The 12597-nt window shown below is 38.0% G+C and overlaps 1 protein-coding gene across 1 annotated transcript in view; it reads left to right on the plus strand.

Annotated features, from left to right (window-relative positions):
- LOC308696553 (NACHT, LRR and PYD domains-containing protein 3-like) overlaps window positions 1-12597 on the plus strand; it is a gene marked incomplete at both ends in the record, with an annotated part of 65156 nt that overhangs the window by 17491 nt on the left and 35068 nt on the right. Inside the window, one exon of the mRNA XM_081375352.1 lies at window positions 8258-8431. Within this exon, the coding sequence (XP_081231478.1) occupies window positions 8258-8431 (174 nt within the window). The remainder of the gene's footprint in view (window positions 1-8257; window positions 8432-12597) is intronic.

A 12597-nucleotide genomic window follows, 5' to 3' on the forward strand; every position in this document is an offset into this window, starting at 1 on the left:
TCCAAATTTGAGGTTGATATCTCAAAAAATGAGCTTTCAGTAAGATTTTGTTTGGGCGCAGTACCAGACTTTCCCCATTGGATCCCAGCAAAACTCCTCTGGTCACACAGCGATTGGCTTTGTTATTTGCAGTTGAGTTTTTCTCTATCAATACTACAAACACACACATGCACACAAACAAATTTTTTTTTATATAACACACATACCAACCACACTCTGACATCCATACCAACACACCCACACAATTATCATTGCATAATTTATCCAACTGGCTCTATAATAGCTCAAAATTCATGCAGTTAACAGAAACAAAAAAACAAAAACTTACTCATAGGTCCAAAAGGGACAAAAATGTCCAAGTCAAAAAACTCTCATAAAAATCTTATGCTTGGGAGCAAATACTTAAGTTTGGTCTCATTTTAAAGAAGACCCTTGGCAGATTGTTGTTGAAGTGAAAAAAGTGAAAAACGTGCAACCAAATTTTTTTTATAGAAGTTTAAGTTTATGAAAAATATTTATGAACATTATAATCAATATTTTATATAAAATATATATAAGTATTTTGTGTAACTAGTGCAACATTTTTTTTTTCAAATTAAATGGGGGTGAAATAGTAAAATTACAATAAAAATAGACACCTGTGCCAAAATTAATGCAGTTAACATAAAAAAAATAAAAAAACTTACTCATAGGTCCAAAAGGGACAAAAATGTCCAAGTCAAAAAACTCTCATAAAAATGTTATGCTTGGGAGCAAATACTTAAGTTTGGTCTCATTTTAAAGAAGACCCTTGGCAGATTGTTGTTGAAGTGAAAAAATTGAAAAAAAGTGCAACCAAAAAAATGTTATAGAAGTTTAAGTTTATGAAAAATATTTATGAACATTATAATCAATATTTTATATAAAATATATATTTTATGAAACATTTGGAACTCTAAAACTGATATAAATTCAAAGCCATAAATCTAAACAGGTTGTGTTCCAAATTTGAGGATGATATCTCAAAAAATGAGCTTTCAATAAGATTTTGTTTGGGCGCAGTACCAGACTTTCCCCATTGGATGCCAGCAAAACTCCACTGGTGAACACAGTGATTGGATTTTCGATTTGCAGTTGAGTTTTTCTCTCTCAAATATTACAAGCACACACATGCACACAAACACATTTTTTTTTATAACACACATACCAACCACACTTAGACATCCATACCAACAAACCCACACAATTATCGTTGCATAATTTATCCAGTTGGCTCTATAATATGCCGAAGCAGAAAACAGGAATAAAGCGAGTATTTGCTTTATAGGCCTAACCTGAAAAAATGGCACCATCTGATAAAAAATGGTAAAAATGTCAATTTTGAAGCCTTGCCAACAGAATGAAAGCCTATTAAAAAAGATTGCATCATTTTATAGTTAAACGGCACAGGGATTAAAAAATGCAGTGTTAATGGGTTTCAATGGGGACATTTTTGTCCTTAAGGTCCTGAGAGGAAGTATTTTGTGTAACTAGTGCAAAATAGATTTTTTAAAGAAAATGATGATGAAATAGTAAAATTCCAATAAAAATACACACCCTTGCCAAATTTTATGCAGTTAGCATTAACACAGGCAAAGTGATCAAAAAAACAAAACTGAAAAAGCCAAAAATGTCCTCAAGGATGCACAAGGGTTAAACAGGCTATCAAAAATTGTCCCCAGGTACTTGTACTCCTTAACAATCTCAATTGGTTTTCCATGAATAACAGTAGGGGCTGCCATAGCCATCTGCCTCTGCTTATTAGAAAAGATTACCACCATCTCTTTGGTCTTATTCACATTAATTTCCAAACAAGAGATGTCACACCACTCAACAAATTTCTGAAGTGTTGGGCCATGATGCTGTGAAGGGCCTGAGAGCAGAGACAGTAAAACGGTGTCATCAGCAAACTTAATTAGATGACAATCAGGTAGGTTAGATCTGCAATCATCAGTATACAAAATGAAGAGCAGTGGTGAAAGGATACAACCCTGGGGAGAGCCAGTTGAAGTAAATAGGAGGTCAGAAAAGATGTTATTGACCAGCACTCTTTGAGACCTATTGGTCAAAAAATCAATTATCCATAAAATCAATTGGTCCTCCAGATGAAAACGACTAATAAGTTTCTCAGCGAGAATATGTGGCTGTAAGGTATTGAATGCCGAAGAAAAATCAGCGAACAAAATTCTGGCTGCGGTATTAGGAGACTCAAGATGCTTATGAACAAGGTCTGTAATAAATACCTTTGCATCATCAACCCCTCTACCCGTGCGATAGGCGAACTGAAGTGGATCCAACTGTGAGTCGGTTACTTTAGTAATATAGTTTTTAATAATCCTCTCCAATGCCTTAATCACAAGAGAGGTGAGTGCAACAGGCCTCAGATCGTTTAGGGCTTTTATGGAACTCTTTTTAGGTATTGGAATAACTGTGGAATGTTTCCATAAGTGAGGGACTACACCACTAGCCATGGAGTTCTGAAACAAGGTCTGAAACACAACCCCCCCCCCCCCCCCCCAACTGTTCCGCACAAAATTTTAAGGTTCGGCCATATTATCTGGCCCAGGTGCAGACTTAACTTTGGTCTTTTTAAAAGCTTGCACCACCTCCTCTATACTTATAGTGAAGGCAGAATCACCTGATTTTAAAGTAGAAGTTATTGTTTCCACTTGAGTGGTATTATCAATCTCAAATCTGGTGTAAAAAGAATTTAGGTCATTAGCAAGAGATGTTGAACTGCTACCTGCAACCTGAATGTGCTTACGGGCAGTGGGAGCAATATTAACTGCCGCCATACTCTTAAGACCCTGCCAGGCTGTATGTAGGTTCCCCTGAGTAAATGTTTGCTCAATCTTGTTTTTATATCTCAATTTAGCAGATTTAATGGCACGTTTAACCTCTCTATTAACTTCCTTTTTCTCAAACTCAGAACCAGTGTAAAAAACTATTTTTCTTATTTAAAATTTCCTTGAGTTCTTTGGTTACCCAGGGCTTATTATTGGGAAAGATGGTAACCGTCTTAGTGGGAATGATGTTATCCACACAAAAGGAGATATATGATGTCACTATGTCCCCTTGCTCATTAATATCACTTGACGAAGCTATGAGCATATTCCAATCAGTTATTTCAAAGCATCCCTTTAATCTATCGATGCTGTCATTAGTCCATTGTTTAATAACCTTTACAACCTTCTCTGTCCTCCTAATGACTGGCAAATAGGCTGGTGCGAGTAATACAGAGTAGTGATCAGAAGAGCCCAGTGGTGGGAGAGCAATAGATTTATATGCACCTAAAATTGAGCCATAGCATTTATCTAGTATTTTCCCCAGACGAGTAGTACATGTAACATACTGTTGGAAACCTTTCAGAGGTTTTTCTACCTCACAGTGATTAAAATCACCCAGAATGAATTTGGGAGAATCTGGAGATATTAATTCCAGTCTATCTAAGGTATTCTTAATATGCTCTATGGCTGTGGCAGCATTTGCTCTCGGGTGTATATAAACCAATATAAAAAAAAGCTGCGGAAATTCCCTGGGCAAATAAAAAGGGCGTAAAGATACAGCCAAAAGTTCAATGTCAGAGGTGCACAACTTCTCCCTTACAACAATCGTTGGGCACCAGCGTGCATTCACATAAAAACAAACACCGCCTCCAAGCTGTTTACCCGTAGACTCACTGTCCCGGTCAAGTCTCAAGGGAGTTCCAAAGCCATCTATACATAAAGAGTCATCATTATCGTTCTTATTTAGCCATGTTTCAGTAAATGCTAAAATGGAAGCAGTCCTATACTGATGCATATAGTTCACGTTAGCTTGCAGTTCATCAATTTTGTTGCGAAGAGAGCGGACGTTAGCCATAATGACTGATGGGTGCGATCGATGTTTACATTTCTCCCGCTTAAGTCTAGCTCGTATTCCTCCCTTTTTCTTCCCCCTTCTCGTTACCTTCTTTATTTGAGAAGAATCCCTCTGGGTAGATCTCTTATGTGTTATTTCCTCTGGAATCCTTTCTGTAACAATAACCTGTGAGGGTGGAATTGCAGCTGCAGCAGAAGATCCCTTGGATATACAAGTCGCAAATTATCCGGGAGATCATATCCAGTTGGCAGACCAAAAACGTTCTCCAGAAAACGCAAAAAGACCAATGACCAGAAAAGTCTTTTGTAATCCATATTGATTGCAAGGCGATGTTCCAACAGTCAATCAACACGAAACTCACGTGTAACCATATAAGAATGCAATATCCTCTCAATATAACATGGACTGTCTTAATATAATCCAAAATAGATGCACTCAGTATATAAACACGCGCGTGATCATAGGTAACTAAACCTATGCGCGTGAACTCGGCAATCGACTACTTTGGTCTTCCACCGAAAACAGCATGTAAACACAGGTATGTGCGCTGGCTTAAATAACATCATTTTTATACATATCTTTCACATCTACTGCAGTCAGATTCACTCGTGTTCACTCAGAAGGAATCACTCACATTTTCTGTGCACTTGTAATGACACATCAAGGATGTTAAGAGGCTAAAAGCAGGTTTAGTACTTGCCCCATTGAAGTCAACAGGGTGCAAATTTTAAAAATAGAATAACTCGGTGTAGGCAACACCGATTTTTGTCGTTGTTCTCTGTATTGACAGCACTCCAAATGTACAAAAAAATGAGCTCAATGTTAAAAATTGACCGGAGTTCTCCTTTAATGTTTAATTTCTGCTCCATACAGGCATTTGTATGCTCCCCACAATATCTAGCTTGTCCAATGGACGTTTTTCTTTAAAACATAAACCTCTTTTACAGCACCACTCGGTTCTTCTGACAATGATCATTCATTCCGCTTCAGGGTCTCCTCTCTGCACTAACGTCTGCACGCTCCCACATGAACATTTGCCTATATTTACCTGTTGCCGAGCTCCGCCTTGATGCAGTGATTGACAGGGCGGGACGGCAATTTGCACATTGAATTTTTCTACATTCATTGACATTTAATGAAAATGCAATCGCAAGTGTCTTACCTACGAGTGTAAATGCAATTAAGAGAAATCACATTTAAATGATCATGCTGCTACAAATTCTGCCTGAACATGTTAAACAAATCTTATCATTTCTGTAATAGATTTTCTTCGAATCTTTTTCTGAAACAATCAAAGAAATGCTTCAAAGATTCAAGAAGCTTTGTTTCTCCATCCCTAGTACTCATCCTCAGAGTATACTGTTGTGATCAAGTTGGGCAGTTTGCTCTCAGATGTCCTGCTTGACTGCAATACAGACATAGATATTCCCTGATGCAGCGTTCTTGCTCCTCTCTGGACAGACGAGTTCATCCTGCATGGGGTCAGTGTCATCCATAGGGAAGTTTGCTTAGTGCAGAGGGTTAGAGAATCTGTTTGTTCTCCGAGAGCGAATGAGATAGTCAATACGGATCGCTAAATCGATGAATTGATCAGTTGTGAGAAAACAAAACTGGCAAACAAGACTTTGCACTTAGCCTAGCCTGCTCAGAGCTTAAATAGTCCATGAAACAGGGAACAGGTGTTTGTGCAATCAGTCCAGGTATGCGAGTTCTGGGATTTGTAGTCAATACTCAGTTAACCCTCTGAGGTCTGAGCTGTTTTCTGGGCCCTGGAGGTGTTCTGACATGCTCTGACATTTCTGGTTATTTCTGTTACTTGTGACATTTTCATGGCTAAAGTCTAATTACACTGTATTCAGCACAAACTCTGCTACAAAAATATATCAACAGCATGTATGTAAAAGTTTGTAGTTTTGAGATAATGACATTTATGCGTGGTTTGTGAAAATACCAAAAACAATTCTCACTGAAATAAGGTCATGAAACCCCTACTGATTATTTCTTCACAAGACTTTTGAAAATTGTATGACGTAGCCTAGAATATTTGCTGCAAAACTATGTGAAAATCACCCTGACTGCTCATTCAGAGAAGACAATATATTGATTAAAAATTTTTACGACGTGTTTTGTGTGAATAAGCCTTATGCGAAGGGGCGGATCACCTCATTAATATGTAAGGCTTTTCTCACCTGAGAAAGACAAAGAACCTCCCCTAACGGCCCTATTAGGAGCTATCAGGCCCCTTTCATTCTGAGCAACCTTGCACAATACTGTGAATGAGGAGATTTAAAAAAGAATGGCTTTTAAATTGTTTGGATTTATTTACACAACATAATCCAAATAGATACAACAAATGGAAAAAAAGCACTTATTGAAAGACAGAGACCTTTGTGCCATTCCTAAAAACATTGTACATACCTTCAATTTCCAAGGTGTTTGATTTTCACTTTACCATGTTCATGTTCCAGAGACTCATGTGAATGTTGAAGTCGGCAGGACTCATCTGGGCCCTGAAAAAAAAGTGAACATACTGATATCAAGAGAAAGGTCTGCACAATTTTGGAAATAAATTTTAGATTTTTCTGGTTAAAATTGCTTTTTAAAGTTCACAAAATACACACACACACACACACACACACAAAATGTTTCCAACAATATATAGTAAATGAACACCAGGTTTGTTGTGCCTTGTAGGCATAGGCTATGCGCAGTGCTGGGTAAAATAATAATAAAAATATTTCAGTAACAACCAAGCTAGAGAAAAATATATTGATTATCATGTTACTTCAAATGTTTCCATTCATTATGATGATATGAAATGAGATAATAGTAAAAACATGAAGCCGTTTGGTGTGTTTTGCTTTTCAAATTTTCAAATGATACATTCAAACGCGATCGCGCTGCAAAATCTGATACATTCAAACGCGATCGCGCTCAAATATAAAACATTATGGTTACCATATACATATCTACGTTTGACCAGATATCCACAAACACAGTAGGCCTAACAGTAAACACGGGTCTAAATATTATAATATTCCCCATATATCTAGCAACAGTTCAACTGCAACGTGACATTTATGCAACAATAACAAACATGTAAGAATTTCTTACCTTAAATCTTTCTTGTCTTCAAATTGCGTTCTTCTTCTTCTGAGGTAGCCTAAATCCAATGTAAGCTCAGGCGCGTCTTTCAAACTCGACGAAAAGTGAAGTGAAGTGTTTTGGTGTTTTGTTGTTGAGGTAACGAGCGCGTTCGCGTTCCATGTGGAGATTTGCATGTGAATATCTTTTGCGCGAGTGGGCGTGGCCAAATTAACTGTAATGAGCAAGCGTTTGAGAAGCTGGACATCTTGTTGGTTTTATACAAATTACTTAAACAGAAAATATTTGTTTTCGTTTTGAACCCGATCATTTAAAAGTACACACTTAAATGTTTATAAAGGTGTATGGCTCATAAATGTGTGACAAGTATTCGCTGAGTTTTGTTTCAGTTTATAGACGTGCTCAAGAAAAAAAAGTTCACCGCGACGGAGAGGCAGAACGCACACCCTGTTTATATTCTTTATTTTACAAAAGCACAATGTTTTGATTTGATTGTAAGTGGACACATACAAAAGTAGAAATATCACAGATTCTTTTTTTATATTTCTTTTTTCTGTATGACCATAAATGACGGAGTAATTTAAGTTTATAGTGCTACAATGTGGAGAAAATCCAGCAAAACGCGCCGGCGCGTTTGCCAACCTCAGAGGGTTAATACTGTTAATACTCAGATGAGGGAGACCTGTGGCAGACGGGAGGATTTTCAAAGGTAGTGTTTGTAACAATCTAGAAGTACAGCGATCAGTTCAGGTGCAGAGATGCACAGATACTGAGATGATTAGTTCAGGTGCAGAGATGCACAGATGCAGAGCTGATCAGTTCAGGTGCAGAAATGCACAGATGCAGAGATGATCAGTTCAGGTTAAGAGATGCACAGATGCAGAGATGATCAGTTCAGGTGCAGAGATGCACAGATACTGAGATGATTAATAATTAAGATTTCTGTGCCACCCCAGACTGGTTGCTGGCCCTTGCACCCCTATGAAAAAGTCCTGGCTCCGCCACTGCAGAGTCAAGCCACACACAAGTCTGAAAGACTAAATTATTTATTTATTTATTTATTTTCAAACATAGCTTCCAAATTCTTACTGTTTAATAACGTGACCATTGTAATCACGGCCAATTTTGAAATTGGGTAATCTCAACATCACTAATTGTTATCAATCAGAGGTCCTTGTAAAGATAATTGATGGTTTGAAGAGCCGTGTTGTTTATTGTTGTGTATATTCTCTAAAAATGAAGCACACTGACATGAACACTTATTGTTGTTTAGATTGTCTCAGTGCTTGGTGACAGAGGAAGGTTGTGCTGCTCTGGCTTCAGCTCTGAGTTCAAACCCTTCACACCTGAGAGAGCTGGATCTGAGCTACAATCACCCAGGAGAATCAGGAGTGAAGCTGCTCTCTGATACAATGAACCATCCAGACTGCACACTGGACAAACTCAAGTAAGTGGACCAGTAAGAATCATCCTGGCTTGTGTGTATGTGAGAGAGACTGAGTTTTTAATAGTTTTTGAACACTGAAGGGGTCCCAGTGTGTTAAAAAGTGACACCAAGCAGTCCTGACAAAGCATCCAGATGAGTTGTTAGTGAGAATGTGTTGAGAAAATAATGTATAGACTCTGATACTATAGAAGCTGTAGAAATCTCACAAAGACATAGTACTGGAACTTCCTCCTTCATTTCCCAACATACTCTTTAAGAGACCTCCATCTTACACCGATCACCAGAAAAATAAACCTGATGCGCGTTCTGCCCTCTCTCTCAATGTGAAACTCATTCTGAAACATGACAGAAAATGACCTGTAACTCAGCGAATGTTTGTCACACAGACTTAAAACACATGTCTATACAACGCTTGGAGTCTCTATTTTTAAAATATGTAAATTATATAAAAAAGCAAATATTCTCTGTTTAAGTAATCCGTAAGAAAGCAGCGGCATGTACAGTTTCTCAAACGCGTCCTAATTAACTATAATGTGACCACACCCACGCGCGCACGAGCGATTGACATGCAAATGATCCACGCGGCAGAACGCAGACCTGTAAACCTCCCTCATCACCTCAAAACAAAGAACCAGAGACTTCGGTAACTTACTCCTCTCTGCTTTTCATCGAGTTTGGATGACTGTGTTTGTGCTGTGCTGTGCTGTTTACCTTGGATTTACCTCAGAAGAGCGCGATTTGAAGATGAGAAGATTTTTAAGGTAAGACATGTTAAACTGGTCGTGCCAGATTAAAATGTATGTTATGAAATGAGTTTGGAGTAAAAACATGAACTAAGCCTAATATCGTACATGTATATAGGCTATGCATCTATAAATATACAGAAACATGTTGAAATGTGAACTAGACTGGTAGGCAACCTTTCAGTGCTAAATGTATATAGGCTATATACTTCATATATATTTCACTCAGTTTTGATTAGCTTATGACACTGATTATAATGCTAAAATATTTCCTTATGCGTAATGTAGCTTGTTTGTGAATATCTGCTTAGGTTATATAATGTGATTTAGTGCAAATATATTTCAGCCTCCGGTAAAATATGTGATACTGTCTACATTAGATTTTTATATAAATGTTCGGTTTTGGTTAGCCTATGACACGCTTCAATACTGCCTTATGCACAGATGTTTGTGAATACAGGTGTAAATGTTTGAAATGTAGTGATGTGTGTCGTTCGCGAACGATCCGTTCATTGCGTGTCACTAAATGCGTGGGGATACCCATCAACAGATACTCGCGGTGACGATTGTTTACATCGTCATAATATAAAAGTAGCCTACCTATTCTTGTGTGAAATGACAAAAACCATCCATTCTGCTTATACAGGGGACACTGTGCAGAGGAGGGTGAAAAACACAAGATACATGGAGGACAAAGACATTTCCATGTCCTGCACCTGTGACTGCCTACAACAAACACATGGGGGGTGTTGACCTGTCTGATCAGCTGTTACAGTACTACACAACACAGCACATAACCATGAAGTGGTACAGTAAGATTTTTCTACACTTCTTGGACATTGCTTCCACCAACTCTTTCATTGTGCACAAAGAGCTACATGGTAACTTGTCCCATAAAGAGTTTATGGAGCAACTTATAACAGAGCTCTGTGGTGTGTCACAGAAAACGGCAATGATTTTTAAATCGGTGTTGGAAACCGTTGTGCTGCTTAATATATTTTTTTATAAGCTGTGATAGCTTTTTCAGGATTCTTTGAATAAAAAAATAAATAAAAAAGTTTGGTCTTTTTTTCTTTATTTTTTTGGAAAAGATGTATTAAGTAATAGTAATAACTTAAAGTCTTTCCAGTGTTAGAAAATATTTCTATTTTGAAAAAATGCTGTTCTTTTTAACTTTTTATTCATCAGTGAATCATTCTTAGTTCATCATTCTTTGTTCAGGCTGCCTCACAGCACCTTGATGGCCCATTAGCCATGGGGGAGTGTCTTTAGTCACACCCCTGGTGTGAATCACATTAATATTCATGGACCGACGCATACAGCAGTGCTGACACAAAAACTGACATGCAAAATTAAAAACGTTATGTTGTTTGTGAAAGAGTGGTCAGAATGATTTTCACATCATTTTGTAGAAAAAAAATCTTGTGGACAACTATTCAGTATGTGTAAAATGGCCTTATTGCAGTAACAATGTTTTTCCCAAAACATACTAACCACGCATAATTTTTTTTTTTCTATAAAATGCAAACATGTACATCCATTTTGCTTACATATTATTGTAGCAGAGTTTGTGCTGAATACAACAAAATTACATGTTGGCCAATAGTATGTTGTAAGTAGCTGAAATAAGCACAAATGTCAGGTCATGTCAAAACATCTCTAGGGCCCCAAAAACACCTCAGACCCCAGAGGGTTAAAGATCAACAACAATCCTAGACATAAACGCATGAACAGCCACAATTGTTGTTTTGGAAAGCAATTTTCAGACTTTTCTTCTTTTTTTCACCCATCCAAGCATTTGCCCTCAAACAGTTTCACTTATCACATTTATTAAAAACTGTGACAAAGCATTTTTAATCATGTATAACCAATCACACACGTTTCTGTTGAGTTTGAGTGTGATGGCCAATCAGTGGCGTTCAGATTAGTCATCGCTGAACCGAAGTGCGCGCTTTCTCTGGCTGAATTCAGACTGAAACTCGAGAATTATCCCATCATAAACAACAAAGTGTCAGGGTTCTGTCACTTCTGTCTAGTTCAATTATTGGTTTTGTGACAGAGCTCTGACACTCTCGGTTTTGTCTCGTCTTTGTCTGAGTGCACAGTTACGAGCGTGCTCGAGCCGTGCACTATGGCAAGCCAAAGTATTCAAAAACGCCTGGTCAGGCGTCTGATTGCACACTGACACGTCAAAAGCATGCGTTTCGACAGCCAAACGCACGTCCCTGATGCGCGATTTGCCATAAAAGCGTGCGTTCTTAACGTGCACTTTGTGGTCATCAAAACGCGCGTTCTTGATGTGTGATCTGCTATTTAAAACGCATGTTCTCGACGTGCGCTTTGGGGTCACCGAAAACGCACGTTTTTTGACGTGTGTTTATCTTAACAAAAATGGGCGTAGAAAATGTGTGTTTTGAGTAGGACAAAACGCACATTATGAACGTGTAAACAAACAGGCAGTGCAAACATGTGTAAAGTGTCCAAACAGGTGAAAAGAACATGCTCGTCCCCTATAGTGTTCTCGAAATTGCACGTCGAAGTCTGTCATGCTTTTGTCCCTGTATGTGGTTTAGGACTCTTATATTATCATTAACACTAGAACTACCGGAATTCCATAACTACTAGAACGACCATAGCGGTCATTCTGACCGTTCATACTTTGACGTTCATATGGCCGTACTGAACCTCATTTTCGTCATGTAATATCTATTGTACATGTTAACCTTCTCTTTTCCAATGGAGCTTTTAATTCCTGTCGTCATAGCCCTTAAAACAAGCACAAAAGAAAGATTGCCCAAGACAGCCGCTGCCTCTATTTGAGGAACATTTTGCGTCAAAATAATATTTTTTTTTTCACCGCACTCACCACGTGAATAGACATGCGCAAAAGTTAGGAAACGTCAAAGCTTCATACCGTTGTACAGCCCTGTTTGTAAATAAGTTCAATAATCAATACAAAATCTAAAAATAAATGGATCTGCAATGATAGGTGATAAACAGGACACACAATTTTAATTCAAATGTATGTGAAAATGTACACACACACAAACAGGCTAAGAAAAAAACATGAACATTAGCTAAACAAGAAAACGAACTGCTTCAGAACGATTAGTTTCAGTGAACAAAAAATATTAACGAACAAAATCAGGTTAACTGCCAATTTGAACGGCGCAAACATCCCGCATCATTGACGCTTACGCACATTCCACAAAGGTAAACACCGCCTTTCGCGTGCAGCTCACACACACTTTGTGACATTTGGCACATGTCTCCTTGGTTTTATTTTGTTTGCAGTTCCTCCAGTTGTATGGCTTTTGATTCCATGTGGTCGGAGTGAAGTTCGCTCGCCAGTCGTATGATAAAGTCCCTCTGCGAAACTTGCAATGTAGCGGACTTATGATATCTATAACGCGTGCGGTCAAA

This window comes from Scardinius erythrophthalmus (genome assembly GCF_964197995.2).
Source record: "Scardinius erythrophthalmus genome assembly, chromosome: 1".
NCBI lineage: Eukaryota > Metazoa > Chordata > Actinopteri > Cypriniformes > Leuciscidae > Scardinius > Scardinius erythrophthalmus.